Source organism: Barbus barbus (assembly GCF_936440315.1).
Source record: "Barbus barbus genome assembly, chromosome: 43".
In the NCBI taxonomy this organism is placed as follows: domain Eukaryota; kingdom Metazoa; phylum Chordata; class Actinopteri; order Cypriniformes; family Cyprinidae; genus Barbus; species Barbus barbus.
The window spans coordinates 287,952-304,572 of NC_136721.1; the positions used below are offsets into that span (position 1 = coordinate 287,952).

The 16,621-nt window shown below is 37.4% G+C and overlaps 1 protein-coding gene across 3 annotated transcripts; it reads right to left on the minus strand.

The window, feature by feature from the left end:
• Positions 1–8,954: 8,954 nt before the first annotated feature.
• Positions 8,955–11,772, minus strand: LOC306862044 (interferon regulatory factor 1-like). Of its 3 annotated transcripts, none has more exons than XM_079404633.1 (9): positions 11,473–11,772; positions 10,941–11,031; positions 10,754–10,853; positions 10,460–10,668; positions 10,290–10,368; positions 10,095–10,202; positions 9,975–10,003; positions 9,731–9,860; positions 8,955–9,645 (listed from the first exon to the last, which is right to left on the minus strand). In XM_079404633.1, the coding sequence occupies exons 2-9, from the start codon at positions 11,025–11,027 to the stop codon at positions 9,524–9,526; spliced, it is 864 nt and encodes a 287-aa protein (XP_079260759.1). In that variant the 5' UTR covers positions 11,028–11,031; positions 11,473–11,772; the 3' UTR covers positions 8,955–9,523. The 3 variants fall into 3 exon arrangements, with proteins under 3 accessions (XP_079260759.1, XP_079260760.1, XP_079260761.1); XM_079404634.1 differs by having other exon boundaries at positions 10,941–11,140; positions 11,473–11,594; XM_079404635.1 differs by having other exon boundaries at positions 9,033–9,645; positions 10,941–11,069; positions 11,473–11,594.
• Positions 11,773–16,621: the final 4,849 nt, after the last annotated feature.

Below are 16,621 nucleotides of genomic sequence, written 5' to 3' on the forward strand. Positions count from 1 at the left end.
ACAGAGGAAGAGGCAGAAGAGGCCAAGGACAGAGGTCCATATCAGATGAAATTAGGGCCACTATTGTGGATCATGTTGTCAATCATGGCCTTACAATAGCTGAAGTGTGCAGCTAAATATTGGGAGATCAACCATATCCCCAATAATTTAAACATTTCAAAACAGTCTCTTTCAATCAATATCCCAAATACAGTAATGTGTAAATTTGTACTTTTGAAATGGATATATGTGCAGCCTTCTGCGTTTCAGTAGGCTTACAGTAACTGTCATCTAAACTATTGCCATAGTTTGCCTCAGTTATACTACACACAGTTGTCTACAGTCATGTGAAAAAACAACTAAACATTTTGACCAGTGTGGCTCACATGATGACAAAAATACTTTATATTTTGGTGGCCTTGGCCAAATTACCGACACAATAACTAGGTTTTGAAGCATGAATGAAATGTTTTGGGTGAGTAACTACAGTTTGCAGACATGCAATAAAGCTCTGAAGTTCCAGCAAACAGTTGTGACATTTGCACTCACGGTTTAGAGAATGGTAAGACTGTTTCGGAAAATGTGCCAAAGCAACTGAGAAAAACTGTAAACTGAGAAATAAAACGGTATAACTTATAACTGGTTTTTGTAGTATTGTTTTGAATTGATCTCATCAGTGTGTAAAACTGTTCTGAAGTGCGTGTGTTTTTGACTGTTAGTAAGCAAAGCTAGTTTTTTCAGCAAGAATGAGTTGTTTTGAGTGGAGAGCTTCATTTTGACCTGAATATAGGAAGTTAGGGGAATTGAGTTAGAAGTTATGGATTCGTGTTTACTGCTTTGAGAATACCAGGCATAGTTTCAAGAAATGTGTTTAAGCAATCGAGAAAAACTGTAATACACAACTGTTCAAGTTTGGGTTCAGTACAGTAAAAAAAAAAAAAAAAATAACCTTTTATTCATTAAGGACACATTAAATTGATCAGAAGTGAGAGTAAAGACATTTCTAATGTTACAGTAGATTTCTATTTCAAATAAACGCTGTTCTTTTGAACTTTCTATTCATCTGTGAATCCTGAAAAATAACATGTATCACGGTTTCCACAAAAATATTGTGCAGCAGAACTGTGTTCAACATTGATAATAATCAGAAATGTTTGTTGAGCAGTAAATCAGTATATTATTATGATTTCTGAAGATCATGTGACACTGAAGACTGGAGTAATGATGCTGAAAATACAGCTGCAGATCACAGAAATACATTACAGTTTAACAGATATTCACAGAAAACAGCTGTTTTACACTGTAATAATATTTCACTATTTTTACCGTATTTTTTATCAAATAAAGTCAGACTTGATGAGCAGAAGAGACTCTTTCAAAAACATTTAAACCCTGAACTCTAACAGACTCTTGTCTTTCTAAAGCTAATATCAAGTAAAAAGGAATAATAAAATAATATTTGCAGTATTTTCCATTATTTGATCAAGCTACAGCTTGATTGTAGATAGATCGGGATATTTCCCAAATAAAAAAGTCATATATTTAAAATACATTTATTTCATACTAAATATAGTTCAAATCTATTAACATATTTACTGAGAGACAACTCAAGACTTACTCATCTAAAAATTATAATTAAACTTTATTTGGAGTACTGCTTGTGCACAATGCACATTTCTTAATATTAAGTCTAAAATGTGTTTTAATGTCACTTTTGATGAGGCGTGTATGATCTTTGAATAATATAATTCTTAAAATGCAAAATATTTAAAGAGAACCTGAAGTATACTTGGAATACTTCCACTTTAGCACAATCAAATATACTAAGTATATATTTAGTTGGACTTCAGCACTACTTCGACACAATTAAAGTGCATTAACTACAAAATTAGTTGTTCCAATTTGGCAGACTTTAAGTATAACAGTTTAATATACTAAAAGTACAATTGCAGGGCATTTTATTAAGTACATAAATATGAAAATGTATTGGTAATATACTTAGCATGAACTAAATGTATTATAAATACATTTAAGTATAATTATTTTTCACTAGGTTTACCGGTTCTTCATGCATCAGTTTATCATTTCTGGAAGTAGTATATTGTCACAGATGGACCAGGCTCTCAGTCCACCCAATCACAGCGAGCACCCTCACCAGAGTACTGATGAGCACACCTGCACTGAATCATCACCTCATCACCAGTCACCATAAAACCACCGTGGCACCGCGATCATCCACGAGCTCCTGTCAAGATCCCAGTAACCAACAGTCATCTCACAGTCTCTACAGTCTGAACGATTCCAGTCATTCATCTGCCAACGCTCATCTGCTTTTAATAAACTCACCTTTTGTACCATTTCTCTCGTGTTGAGTCCCCTTCCGTAACATATAGAGCCATGGTAGGGTAATATTTAATGACTTTATATTTAGTTTTACTGTGCATTGAATGTAGTTCCCTATTTGTCATTGAAGGCTTCTGTCACCATCTGTAGTGAAACCTAAAAGTCCCGTCCTGACCACCATCACATCACAGCCGTTTCTCACAACACCAGGCTTTCTGGGTCTTTTCCGAAGCAGACGTCACTCACACACACATGTACAGATGACCTGAGTCCTTGTTTATCTGTCCTGAATAAAACCCCACACTAGTATTTCACTTCCTCGGAGGTTCCCCTTTCCTTATGCAACATTAAAAAAGAAATGAGTTATTTTTGGACACGTTTCAACGCGCCAGACAAATGAATTGTGTTTCCTCTGATTCACTGGGGGTTAAGCAGACATTTAGGCCTCATACGTCGCTTAAAAATAATCTCGATGTTTACGTGAGTCAACGGCAAGCTCAAGTGTGTGTGTGTGTGTGTGAGAGTGTGTGTGAGTCAGAGAGCGCAGGGTTTCTCCCCGATCTTATCTCACACACAAACGGCCCGTTGATGGTATTTCCCAAACTTTATGAGCTCGACCGCTGCAGGTTACAGAAGAGCAGGGGATCTTTGATCACAGAGGGGACGGTGGTGGCACACTACAGCATACTGTGAAAAACGTTAAGGGTCTATTTCTACTTTTCATCTAACTTCCGCTGATGTCATTTGTCAGGTTGAGTTATAGATTAAATAACATCTTTGACAGTTCATTAAACTCACATAAAGTACATTATGTAGACATTAACTGTAAACATATTCACTGCGTTTTGCAGCTGTATCTCCACTGTTAATAACTAGTGATGCACTGAAATTAAATTCAGGATTCATTTGACCAAAAACCTAAAATGATATCGTTTTTGTATAATTGTATAACAGTATTATTATAATTAATTTATTTTATGGAGGGGAATGAGGCTATTTATAATAATTTTACAGAGTAGACCATTAATTAGTATTATTATTATAATTACTATAATTTATTATTATTGTTATTATTATTATCACTACTGCTCCCGCTGCTTCCATCGCTATATCCACTACTATTATTATTAGGCCTACTATTATTATTGCTAATATTATTCCACTAGCACTTTTGTCCCACAATCTTAAAAGTAGTCCATCATCTGTCAGTGATATAATTGAGTGTTTGATCGTTTCCATCTACAATGACTATGACATTAGAGCTGGTCCTGCATTAAAGGTTGTTCATGGCACATTGTTCATTTCATCTTTTGCCAAAATAACACAAGGAATTTTGATTAATAATATTATTAATTACTATTACAATTCTTGAAACTATTCACTTACTTCTGTACCTGTTTAAATGACCGCATCCATACATCTATAACATATCTGCTTGTTTTTTCCCTCTCTTTTTCTTCTCCTGTATATATGTATATATTTGTCACTGCTATCAGTTTTTGTGTAGGTCATTACATCAAGTTGTTGCTGTTAATCTATGTTTCATTTCACTCAATTAAAAAAAAAAAAAAATATATATATATATATAACAGTAATATTAGACTTTTAATTAATGTCATGTCATGTTTTGTGTTGTTTTTTGTTACCTCAATTAGAAATTCCACTTAACCGAAAATTGAAACGAAAAACTAAAATAAAGTTAATTTAATAATCAATTAATTACATTTATTTAATATTCAACACTTCAATACAACTCAAGTTGTCAATTGCATATAAGCCTCTTTTTATATGAATGTTTTCATAGTAGAATTATGTTTCTATTAATTTGTTGGTGAAATATAAACATGTAAAGGATGCATGTTTTCCTTCATAACTCACAGAATACTTAAAACACATCCAGTCATCTTTTGATACAAGAAACACGTATAGGTGCACTAATTAATAAAGAGATAATTAATGTTCACTAATAAGGACGAGACTATAATATCAAATGCAAGAAGTCAGAGTGTTACAATTGTAACTGTAGCAGTGTTTGGGGGCAATTGTAACACTTAAAAATAAATTATATTAACCCACTGCACCTCAAATAAAAGCCTACTTCAAAGAAATCACTTTACTGCTGTAGTATCTAATAATGTTACTTGAGATTGTTTTGTATATGGTTCAAATTCTTTTAGATGTCAGGCATCATATTCATTCAAAAATTAAAAGACTACTTCTATTTTTGCAGAAGGCAACTATTCTAGCAGTAACTAGATTATAATTATTTCAACATATTTCAATATAATATTCAATATAGATAGATCAATATTAATATATTTATGTACATATATTAATATATATTTTACTCAAATATATTAATTAGCTCAGTCAAGAATAGTCTTTAACCAAATGTTAATAAAATGGTACAAGACCATTTTAAGATTTTAATAATTGACAATCGTGTGTTAATAGAATATTGCTATGGTCATTATAAATTATTTATCCATGCATATTATTATTGTCATTATACAAAATAATTTCAATAATTATTTTGAATGGCTATTTTATGCCTACTTTAAAGGTTTATTTTGCTGATTGGCCTAATGTAATGGAAACTCTTATTCATGCAAATATATCGAGAAATTAGAAACTGGCTTTCAGAATTGGTGCAGAGTGTGATGTTGGTGAAATGTTCAAATATTATCACAGTAAATGATTACAGGTGCTTATAGGCAATAAGTACACGCTTGTCTGTATGGGAGTGAGTGCACAGCTGCATTAACAGATGAAGCGCTCTATAGCAGGCTCTAATGTAGATAAGCATGTGGCAGAGCAACAAGGTGAAGGTATTTGCTGTAAATTTAGCTTGTCTTGCAAACAACAGCTGATATAATCAGTGATGTGTAGGTGGGTTAGTCGTTGGTATGCCATCTTACGAGTCTAAAACTGTCTGAGAGAATGTATTTCCTCAAGAAGAAAACGAGCAGAGGACGTTGAGATCTGTGATGTATGACACGACCGTCCATAAATCACTCCATCTAACATATATCATGCATTCATGTAGAGAAAGGCCTCGGCGGTCGGTTAGAGGAAACTGCTTGCTAGATGTTTTCATCACACTTCCTTCTTTCCTTTGTGTTTCAGAGAGCAAGATTTAATGCCGGGAGCCTGTGCTGTGCAGACCTGTGAAGACCAGACTCTCAAGGCACCACATTCATCAACAAACTCCATCTGAATACTGGGACTCATACAAGCACTTCATTACAGGAGCGCTTCGTGCTTTAATAGCTGAATATCTGTTTACTAGGCTCTGGAGCCGTTTTGCTTTTCCTCACTCGTCTCTTGTTTAATGTGTTTTCTTGATTGCATTAAATGCACTTGATGCTTTTCTCTAAACTGACTTATTTATCTGTGTGAAGGGTCTCAGCTCTAACGCTCACTCTCGCCTGAACAGAGAAAAATAAACTGCTTTCCTCACTCAATAATGCCTGGAATTCTCTGAATTTCACCATAACAGAAACACAGCGGTTAGAATAATGAATTAAGCAGACTCTCAGGATCAGTTCCAAACTCATACGATTGTCTTTCTACAGTAGAACAAGGAAGATTTGTTGAAGAATCAACACCATAATACTCAGTGGGGTCTAAAGTCTCAAGCACCAAAAAGAAAATAAATGTGGTGAAAAAGTGAGTCTTCTGAAGCCATACGATCACTTTATATGACAAACAGAGTGAAATTGAAACACTTAATCACTCTCACATCAGCTCATGTTTACAGACCCTTCTGAAAATGAAGTAGGCTTTAAAAAGAGCACCTATTGCAGAAATAATATACTTCTTAAGAACAGTCACACTTTAGGGACCAATTCTCACTATTAACTATGAATTCTGCCTCAATAAACTCTTAATTTGCTGCTTATTAATGGTTAGTAAGGTAGTTGCTAAGTTTAGATATGGGGTGAATTAAGGAACATGCAGTAATATGCATGTTAATAAACAACTAGTTAACAGTGGGAACCGGTCCCTAAACTAAAGTGTTATTGAGCATACTTAAGTGTGAACTGAATATAACCTTAACGGTGTTATTTACAATTGAATGAAAATGTAGTATCGAGGAAATTTGTATTAAATGCAGTTAGATGAGCTTAAAGAGTGTTTTTGACCCACTTAAGCATAATTCATAATTACTTCTTTTGTCTTTGAAATATGGTTAAAGTTCTGCTGAATGTACTGACGAGTGTTTATGGTAAACTGTAATATACTCCTAGATGACTGCTTTATCAGTGGCATTAGGGACGTTCATTGATAAGCTGGTCCTTTACTGCCTGATCTGCCTTCATATTTCATCCTGATGAACAGACCGCAGCTCTATTCTTCCACTTCATGCCAGCTTAACAAACCGTGATCAATATCACTCAGACCATTTCTGTCACCTGATGGAGTTTTGCTACCACTGCCTCGTTTGTCTTGATTAGTTCAGAAATCACATAAATGTTGGGAAATCTGTGGATACGATCAGACTGACACCATCAGATGAGATCAGGCTCTTGGACTGAATCCAGCTGGACTCTAGTCTTCTGGTTCTGAACTGAACTGAGCGGGTCTGGATAATGACTCCACTATCTTTACAGCACAATCTGAACTGATCCATAAGTGATTCTCCTGTTCATCGCCGTGAAGCTGCTCCACTCAATCTCTACTGAATAAAGCGCTGTAGAAATAAAGCTGACTTGACTGTAATGCCATTTCTGTTTAAACTTGAATATCGTGTTTAAATATCTCTATATTTACACATTTGCAATGAAGAATGTGCAGTTTACTACATTTTTAAAAATATATATGTGACCCTGGAGCACAAAAGCAGTCTTAAGTCGCTGGGGTATATTTGTAGCAATAGCCAGCAATACATTGTATGGGTCAAAATTATTGATTTTTAATTTAATGCCAACAATCATTAGGATAATAAGTAAGGATCATGTTCCATGAAGATATTTAGTAAATTTCCTACCGTAAATATATAAAAACTTCATTTTTGATTAGTAATATGCATTGCTAAGAACTTCATTTGAACAACTTTAAAGGAGATTTTCTCAATATTTAGATTTTTTTGCTCCCTCAGATTCCAGATTTTCTAATAGTTGTATCTCAGACAAATATTGTCCTATCATAACAAACCATACACCAATGGAGAGATTATTATTCAGCTTTCAGATGATGCATACATCTTAATTTCATAAAATTGGTTTTATGGTCCAGGGTCACTTATGAACTTTGAATGTAATATTGCATAACACACTGCATTTACAAGTATAATCAAGTTATTTACGTGTGATTTAGTATGTTTATCAACACATCAAAATAAATGTACTTCTTGAAACACGACACAAGATTACAAAAACAATGATTTCAAATGGACTTCATTAAAAACTATTTATGAAAGTGCACTAAGTGTACATAAGTGAACTTAAGTGACCTTTTATTTCATTAATATAACATTATCTGCAAGTAGTATAAAAAAAAACAAAAACAAAAAAACTTTAAAGATATAAAGTTCATTGCAAGTGCACATTCAATACAATTCAGCACATTTGTTGCTTTTCACAAGGTGAGATCCAATATGGCAACGTGTCAATGACATCAGCCCTCATTGGTTCTCGAGTGTCACATGACTTACTGTCACTTCAGGAGATTAAACCTCCAGAGCGGCACGGATCACTTTACAATAACTTTATGCCCTTTGTGATGACATCAGCTAAACACTGTAAATATCTACCTTATTTTGCGTTCTGCAGGTGATTTGATATCAAGCTGTGCTCAGTGTTATTTTGGGTGAACTGTCTCTTTAAAAAGACTGTAAAAAGTGGCTTAAAGAGTTATTTCTACCTGACTCAACCCATGAATATTAAGTTTGCATCAATTAGAGTATCTAGGTTGATTCAGTAATGTTACATAATAATATGTGACCCTGGATCACAAAACCAGTCGTAAGGGTCGATTAATGGAATAGCTTTCCATTGATGTATGGTTTGTTATGACAGGACAATATTTGTCTGAGATACAACTATTTGAAAATCTGGAATCTGAGGGAGCAAAAAAATCTAAATATTGAGAAAATCTCCTTTAAAGTTGTTCAAATGAAGTTCTTAGCAATGCATATTACTAATCAAAAGTTTTGATATATTTACGGTAGGAAATTTACTAAATATCTTCATGGAACATGATCTTAATATCCTGATGATTTTTGTCATAAAAGAGAAATGTATAATTTTGATCCATACAATGTATTGTTGGCTATTGCTACAGATATACCTGTGCTACTCATGACTGCTTCTGTGCTCCAGTCAAGTCGTCACCTTTATCTATATTTATTTTCTCTCCCCCCTTTTATGTACTTTGTGTATTTTTTAAAAAAAAATTTATTTTTTTGAGTATTGTATCTGTGTGTTAAGTGTTGTATATGTGAAGCACTACGAAAGTTTGAATTAATTGTCCCAAGGGGATTAATAAAGCTCTAAACTAAAAAAAGTTAAAGGCATTTCATTATTGAATTCAGAGATGTCCAGGGTCAGATATATATACACTAGTTCATTTAGATCTAACTATTTGTGTGTTTTTCAGTTTGTGTTTACAATGAATTGAACTAGCTATTTGGAAATATTTTATTTTATTCATTTTTGGCTTTAGTGCATCAAATTCTTTAAACTAAATGGAAATGAGAAATGGTGCTTGGAATAAAACAAGTTTAATTTAATCAACAAAGCCAAAATATCTCTCTCTCTCAGGAAAGTATAAGACAAACAACAGCAAATAAATTCATTTTGTTTTTTATTACAAATAAATATTTACAGTATGTACAGTGAAGAACCCCTTCCCAAACTCTCATCTGATAAATGTGAAAAATGTACATATGTATAAATCCTATTGTTGAGGAAACCCCTGCCATGATGAGCACATAACGGAATCGCTCCAGTTCACATTACACGAGGTTACACGGTCACAGAGCTGTACAAGAGGAGCGAAGCCACAATCCGTCGTCTAGTTTCCGTTCCAGAAGATCCTTCAGAGAAAGAGCAGCTGTCCATCCTGCGAGGATCATCAGAATCCAGACGTATGAACCAACGAGACTGAGGTACGAGGTTGAGCCATTGTGTGGATTGGAGTCCATTGTCCATGAGTGAGAAGATGTGTGTGAGACAGAGTCCGAGGAGCGAGGCGGCTCTCAGAGAGAACACATGGTCTGTGGCATGGTGCTGATGTTCATGAGCTCGGTGTAGGTGCAGAGAGAGTCATCACGCAGGTCTGGTGTCAGTTCAGTGTAGAGCCGGAACTCCAGCTCCTCTCCTGCAGCAACAGGACAGAGAAACGCACGTGAGTTCCTGCTCAGTTCAGAACAGACACTCGTCTACAGAGCTCAAGCAACATTTACCTGAGCTTTCGCTCCACTGGCTATCTGGACTCAGAGATTCTGTTGTGGCTGCTTCATTGCCCAGGAACCCCTTTGCAAAGAAATTGCTCTGCAGCCACTGCGTGCTATCACGTTCCAATTCCCGTGAGATCTGCAAGAGCAAAACGCAGAACTTGTAAGCCACTGGGTTTTGCTTGTTCTTTGATTACAGGGTATTCCTGTCAATGAAAAAGCACAATGCATAAAGAGCAAAGATTACACTCACCTCAATGATGGCTTCGCTCTCCTCCAGGTCTGCAGGTGGAAAGATGGAGAAAACACACAGTGAGTTTGAGGCAGTGATCAGTGATAAGAGACACAGGTGAAGCGAGGCGAGAGCTGTTACCTGTGGAGTGCACCGGAGACACCTGGAACTTGCTGATGTACAGGTCTTCAGGACAGTTGGTGATTTCCATCTCGTATGCAGGGGTGTCTTCGGAGGGGCTGGCGTTGACTTCAGGAGAAAGGAGAGATGTGATGAACATCACGATCTTGTGAACACCTCAGCTCTGATAGAAAGGTCAAATCTGAGAAGCCTTACTTGGATTGACGGTGCTGTCGATGGTGTTCTCCTGGGTCATTTCCTGCATCTCGTGAGTGTCGGCATCCTCTGTCTTGATCTGAACATACAAACACATGACTTTAATGCTGCGATCTGGATGCAGGATCGATCCAAGTACCTGCGCTGCAGACTGGCTGGCACACGCTTACCTTGCGCTTGCGGCTGTCACGGCTCTTGGATCTCTTCATCTTCTTCTTGGCGATGGCGGGCAGCATGCGGTAGACTCGCACTGCGCCACAGCCTTTGTTCACACTCTTGTCCTTCACCTCTTCAATGTCGGGGAGAGAGTTCATGGCACAGCGGAAGTTGGCTTTCCAGGTCTTGGGGTCGGGATTGGTCACTCCCTCCTTGTATTTACCTGAGGAACACAAGCAAAGTGTGAGCACACCTGCGGTGGACCGTGATCTCAGTGTCTGTGTGTGTGTGCTCGAGCGATTGCTCACCTGTGTGAATGGCCCACTGCTTGAACAGACAGGCATCTTTATCCACCTCCCAGCCGTGCCGAGCCGCGTGTTTCCACGGGATGGAGAACATCATCTCCTCCTGAAAGCATTGCAGATCCATTAGAACAATGCTGTCACTTGCAGATGCTTATCTAGACAGTTGTGATTAATGATCTTATTGCATTACCTTGTTGACCCACATGAGTCCTGCGATGGTGTTGGAGTCGATTTTGGTCTCCAGCCAGGGTCGCATGCGCATTCGGGACACAGGCATGTTTCTGTGAGAGAGACAGAAGCTGCTTTACTCGCTGTGCATCTGGAGGGAGGAGCCTTGACAAGTTCATGACCAGGAAACGGCACTTTGTTTTTCTTCTCTGAGAAATTCAACTGTGCAAAATTCTCAGTCTTTACTAAATATTTATTTTATTATGTATTAATGTGGTTTGCTTTACATCTAAGCAAAAATGCATGTACAAAATATATCTTAGCAAAATAAAAAAGTTACTTTTGATGCTGTTGTTGTTTTTGCAACATTGTTGCTGTAACTTGCATTCGTTACTAACAATCGAAATAATTAGCCTGTCACGTTATTTAACCAGAAAAACAACACGCATCTACAACTGAAGCGAAGCATTTCTAAGCATAAATGCAATAATAATATTCAATACATTAATAATATTCAATGCAATAAAACGTTTCATATTATGAAAGGCACTTACAATATGATCAAATGTTATATCCAAATGAGAGAAACTGGAAAAAGAGTAAGTCCTGTGAAGGAGTGAATCCACTCTGAGAACTGCTGCTGAAGTTCTGTCTAGATCAGCTCGCGCTTTACTGCACGGAGGAGGCGCGGCGCGCGGTATATATAGGTCTGGTGGGGATTTTTCCCGGTGAGCATCCCGCGCATGCGCACACAGAGCAGCCCTCTACAACCTTAGCAGGCTGATTTCCGAGAAATCATGCTGTTATGAGATAGAAGGGCTAAGTACGGAAGACATTTCAGTTTGGATAAACACACACCCTCAACATGCCACCGCTGAATATTACACCCCCCCCCCCCCCCCCCCCCCACAAACACACACACACACACACATATTCATGTGTTATTGCCACGATAATCAACAATTCACCACAACAATAATAATGATAATAATAGGTTGACAGAATTAATCCCTAATAATATTAATCACAATAATGATAATAATAATAGATGTTGTTGTTAATTATAGCATTCACTTCCACTCATTTCACATATATAGGGTGAATTCAGGTAAACTGGGACACTGTAACCTGAATTAACCCTGTATGGCATCATGCATCTCTTGAATGCGAGCAAGTCTGACACCAGCAGCGATGTTTAGTCCACGCACGCATGCGAGTTTACCCACTGTTAATGTAAATATAGCGAATGTGTCTTCTTTCTACACTGAGTTATATGAGTGTGTTATGAACACAGAATAGAGTGCAGACAGGGTTCAGTCCGGGAGAGAAGTCGTGTGTTTCCGGGAAACGCGCGTTGACGCGCCGCTGGGGGGCGTTACTGTAGAGTTACTGTAAGAGCCAGCGTTTCAAAGAAACTCTCTGCTGATGACAGTCCTGCGATATCATTTTAGGTTTCGGGATCCGTGATTATGCTGAAGGAATGAGCCTCGAGGGCTAAAGGTGTGTCTTTTGTTTTTTTAAACGGTAGTGTGTTGTTTGCTCTCAGGAAACGCGTTTTAGGGGAATTTGACGCAGGACGCGTTAAAAACAGCGCAGCGCGACGCAGGGCTCTCGAGATGTTTTCAGCAGAACTAGCTGTCAGACTGACCCACAATCACATAGCGCGAGCGCATGATGAAGATGAAGATGATGATGATGTAATCTAGCAGCAGGAGGCGGTGTTTTCCTGCGGAGTTTCTGCTCCGTGAATTCCTGGGTTTTCCCAAGAATCATCCCGCGATATTCCCCTCGAAACCGGAGCCAGGATCCAGGTCTAGCGCTCCAGAGAGGATCTGCTGCTGTCAGACTGCTTTATTGTCAACAAATAGCATGTGTGAGGCCATGTCCCAGTGTACAACAAAGCACATTTCACATGCATCAACAAAACAGAACAAGAAAAAGCAAAAGAGAGAGAAAAGGAGAGCGGTTACATGTCCATCAGTTTGCAAGCAAATATATACTGTGCATATTTTACATGTTACAATTCAGTTTTAATAAAGAAAATGTACTTTGCAAGTAAGCACCATAAAGTAAATATTTAGCATATATAGTAGGCTATGAGCATATAGTAACCGTTTTAATTGCTTTACTATTTTTAGATTTTGACATCATATCTGGATACATTTTAATCTCTTTTTCAAGCCTATAAAAATAGGCTTGTCCTATTTGCCCTATAACTTGCATTCATGGATGTGAAATTTACACAAAAATTAAATAAAATTTATAATAAAACAAACATCCTTTAATGAGCGATCCTTGATATAATAATCCAAAATCACATGTTTATACGATAAGGAAAATGTTTTTAAAATAGTATCAATGCTATCAGACTGCTGTTAGATCAGCTCGCAGAGGACAGTCCAACAAATGCATGCTTTGGTCAGAACAGGCTCTCAAGTTTTAATAGCGCTGGGATTTCTTGCATGTCTTTCCAGTTATCATGCATTCTTCAGTATTATAGTTTACTTTCAGACAGGCACCTTCATCAACTCTTCTGACTGCGAGGCTTTAAAGAGAAGTGAGTTATTGTCAGCAGAAAAACAGTGACTTCAGCAAATCACTGTACACTAAATCTGCACATGATAATAATAATTCATTACATTTATATAGTGCTTTTCTAGACACTCTAAGCGCTTTGCATTGTGAGGAGGGGATCTCATCATCAGCAGGCTGGACTGGGGTTAAAGTTCAGCGCTGGACAGATCCAGCCCACCAGTTCCTCTGTTTGCTGCATGGGTTATAGGGGCTTCAACGGGAGTAAATAAATGAATACAGAAAACAGTACAGAAACAAATAATGACAGATATTACTGAATTCTCAGCAAATGAAAGCATTGATTTTGAGCTAGAATGCAGAACATTTATTGCTGATCGATTCTGTCACCATTTCCTCACTTTCATGTCGTTCCAAACCTGTATGAATTACTTTCTTCTGTGGAACACAAAAGAAGATATTTTGTAGAATGTTACCAAACCATTTTGGTCAGCCTTGATTTCTACTGTATGGACAAAAATATCTAGAATTTCTCAAATTATCTTCTTTTATGTTCTACAGAAGAAAGAAATTCATACAGGTTTGGAATGACATGATATTGAGGGAATGATGACAATTTAAATTTAAGGGAGAACTATCCCTTTAAGGACTTTAACATTTGTAAATATTTCACACCTGCTTTATATAAGACACTAATAATTATTTTATTGAATTAACATTTTACTTCAGTTGAAATTAAATAGAACTAAACATTTAACGATATAGAAGCTATTACATCTATTCTGATAAGTTATCCTTTGCCCTTATAGTTCATAGAATCCAGAGTTTAACTGATAGTAGCCCGATAGTAAGATTATAACAAATAAACCTTGGTCCTCATTAACACCATTATATGGTTTTTAAAATAAATAATAAGTAACAACAAACTATGGAATTTGTCATTTTTCAAAAAACTAAATGTGGAAACTACAAAAACAGCTTCTATAAAAGTAAAATATTCCCCAATATTTAATATAAGTAATGACAGTATCATTTATAATAAATACATCCGGCTGTTGTTAATAACTGCAAGTTAAATGACTATGGTGCTGAATTGACAAGCTTGTAATTATGTAGGCTACTGGCATCAGTTTACCTCGTTATGCAGTTTACACCGTCGTGGCATCAGAAGCTTTAATGTTCTCATATCACACCACTGTATCACACACTTCTGTGCCATAGGATCAAGTGACTCTCGCTGCTTGACTTTACGTCCAGGCACATTCATCAGCTGATCCTGCTCTGCTGCTGCTGGATGCATTGCGTAGCGCCGCTTCACACTTTTGGAGTATTTTTTTCAGCTGCTTACACACTAAATCTTTCCTTGTCACACAGTTTCTGAAAGCTGAGTCTCAAACAGCAGAAGCACACACCAAATCTGCAAAACACTAATTATCTGCCTTTGACTTCTTTTAAAACACTTTTTGCGAAACACAACACACAATTCTATGTAACACACAAAGGAATTAATATTATGGCAAAGGTGTTTGCTTTTGAGATGTGTTTGTGATATTTTGAATGCAGTTTGGAAAGAGATGTGAGGCATTTTGCATTTTGTGTGCAATTCTTGGATTTGTGTGTAAAGTTTTGAAAAAAATAAAGAGGCAAAGTTTTGAAAATGTGTGTAAGCAGCTGAAAAACAGCACCTAATCTGGGGGAGGTCCTGGTGCTCCGGATGGCTCCTGACGGCACACACCAGCTAACTGAGGAGAGGAGACAGCAATGCAGCCAATCAGTAAAGAAGACCATGAAGATGGTCACAACTCTACTCTGTTCGAAAGTCATCCTGGCATTTTTAATGACCGCAGAGAGTCAGGACCTCAGTTTAACGTCTCATCTGAAAGACAGTGCTCGTTGACGGTATAGTGTCCCCATCACTGTAATACTAGGGTGTTAGGACTCACACTGACCACAGGGTGAGCACCCCCTGCTGGCCTCACTAACACCTCTAACAGCAGCAACCTAGTGTTCCCAGGAGGTCTCCCATCCAGGTACTGACCAGCTCAACCCTGCCTAGCTTCAGTGGACAGCCAGGCGAGATCTGTTCTGATGCCATTCACTGTAGCACTGCTCTGTTTATCAGTGTGCCTCTTTCTCACTGTCTAATGGCCTATAGCAGGGTGGATGAGGAAACAATTCAGGCCTGGAAATTTCACACTCATCCAGGCCATCATATACACCCACAGCAAATTCTGAAACCACAGACAACACTATTGTTTGTAAGGCCATACAAAAAGAGGTGTAAATCATTAGGCTGGGCTGTAATTAAAGGCTTTCTGTTGAACTGCACCTTCACTTCCCTTTGCCTTCTCTTCATTTCCCTCAATATCTCTGTCTCTCCCGTCTCTGTGTCTGTCTGTGTGCGTGCGTATGTGTGTGTGTGTGTGCGTGCGTGTGTGTGTGTGTGTGTGAGAGTGGGTGTGAGAGTGGGTGTGCGTGCGTGCGAGTGTGTGTGTGTGTGTGTGAGTGAGTGTACCTACTTAACCATATTTTGGGGACAAATTTGTACCCCAAAGTGAGGTAAACCTGACAAAATGTCCAGCAGGTTTACTGTTATGAACAGGACAATGTCCAAAAAAAACAACCACATCATTGTGATTTGTTTGCATTGAATATTGTTATTTTCAAATGATTTCGACAGGGGCGGATTTAGTGAATTGGGGGCCCTAGGCAAATATAGGAATGAGGCCCTATACATTTGCACACATTTACCTAGATTAACCTTGAGGTTCCTTTTTTGTCGTGATGCTTGCTGCTGCACAATGGTGCCTCATAGTTGAGTCCAATGTTTCTACATTTTTCATGTACATGTTATAATGGGATCATTTCATTTACATTTACATTTATTCATTTAGCAGACACTTTTATTCTTTCATGTTGTAGACCATGAAATAGCAATTTACCATTGAGATACAAGTTTTAGCCAAAAACAAAATAAATTATAAAATGATAAACCTAACAACTGAACCTTTAAACCAATTTTTTTTAAGAAAAGGGATGAGTCAGAATTATATTATTTAAAATGGGTTCATCTAGGTGGATTTTGACATTGGTCTGAACAAAAACTGCAGACTGGATTATTGAAAATGCACATTCATTCTTTGCCAGTAGGAGGTGCTTTTGGAACATCAG

Coding starts and splice junctions, on each gene's coding strand:
- LOC306862044 (XM_079404633.1), bottom strand. CDS start 11,027: ATGCCTGTGTCCCGAATGCGCATGCGACCCTGGCTGGAGACCAAAATC. Junction 10,854..10,940: donor GACTCATGTGGGTCAACAAG/GTAATGCAATAA, acceptor CAATGCTTTCAG/GAGGAGATGATGTTCTCCAT. Junction 10,369..10,459: donor GTGACAGCCGCAAGCGCAAG/GTAAGCGTGTGC, acceptor TTGTATGTTCAG/ATCAAGACAGAGGATGCCGA.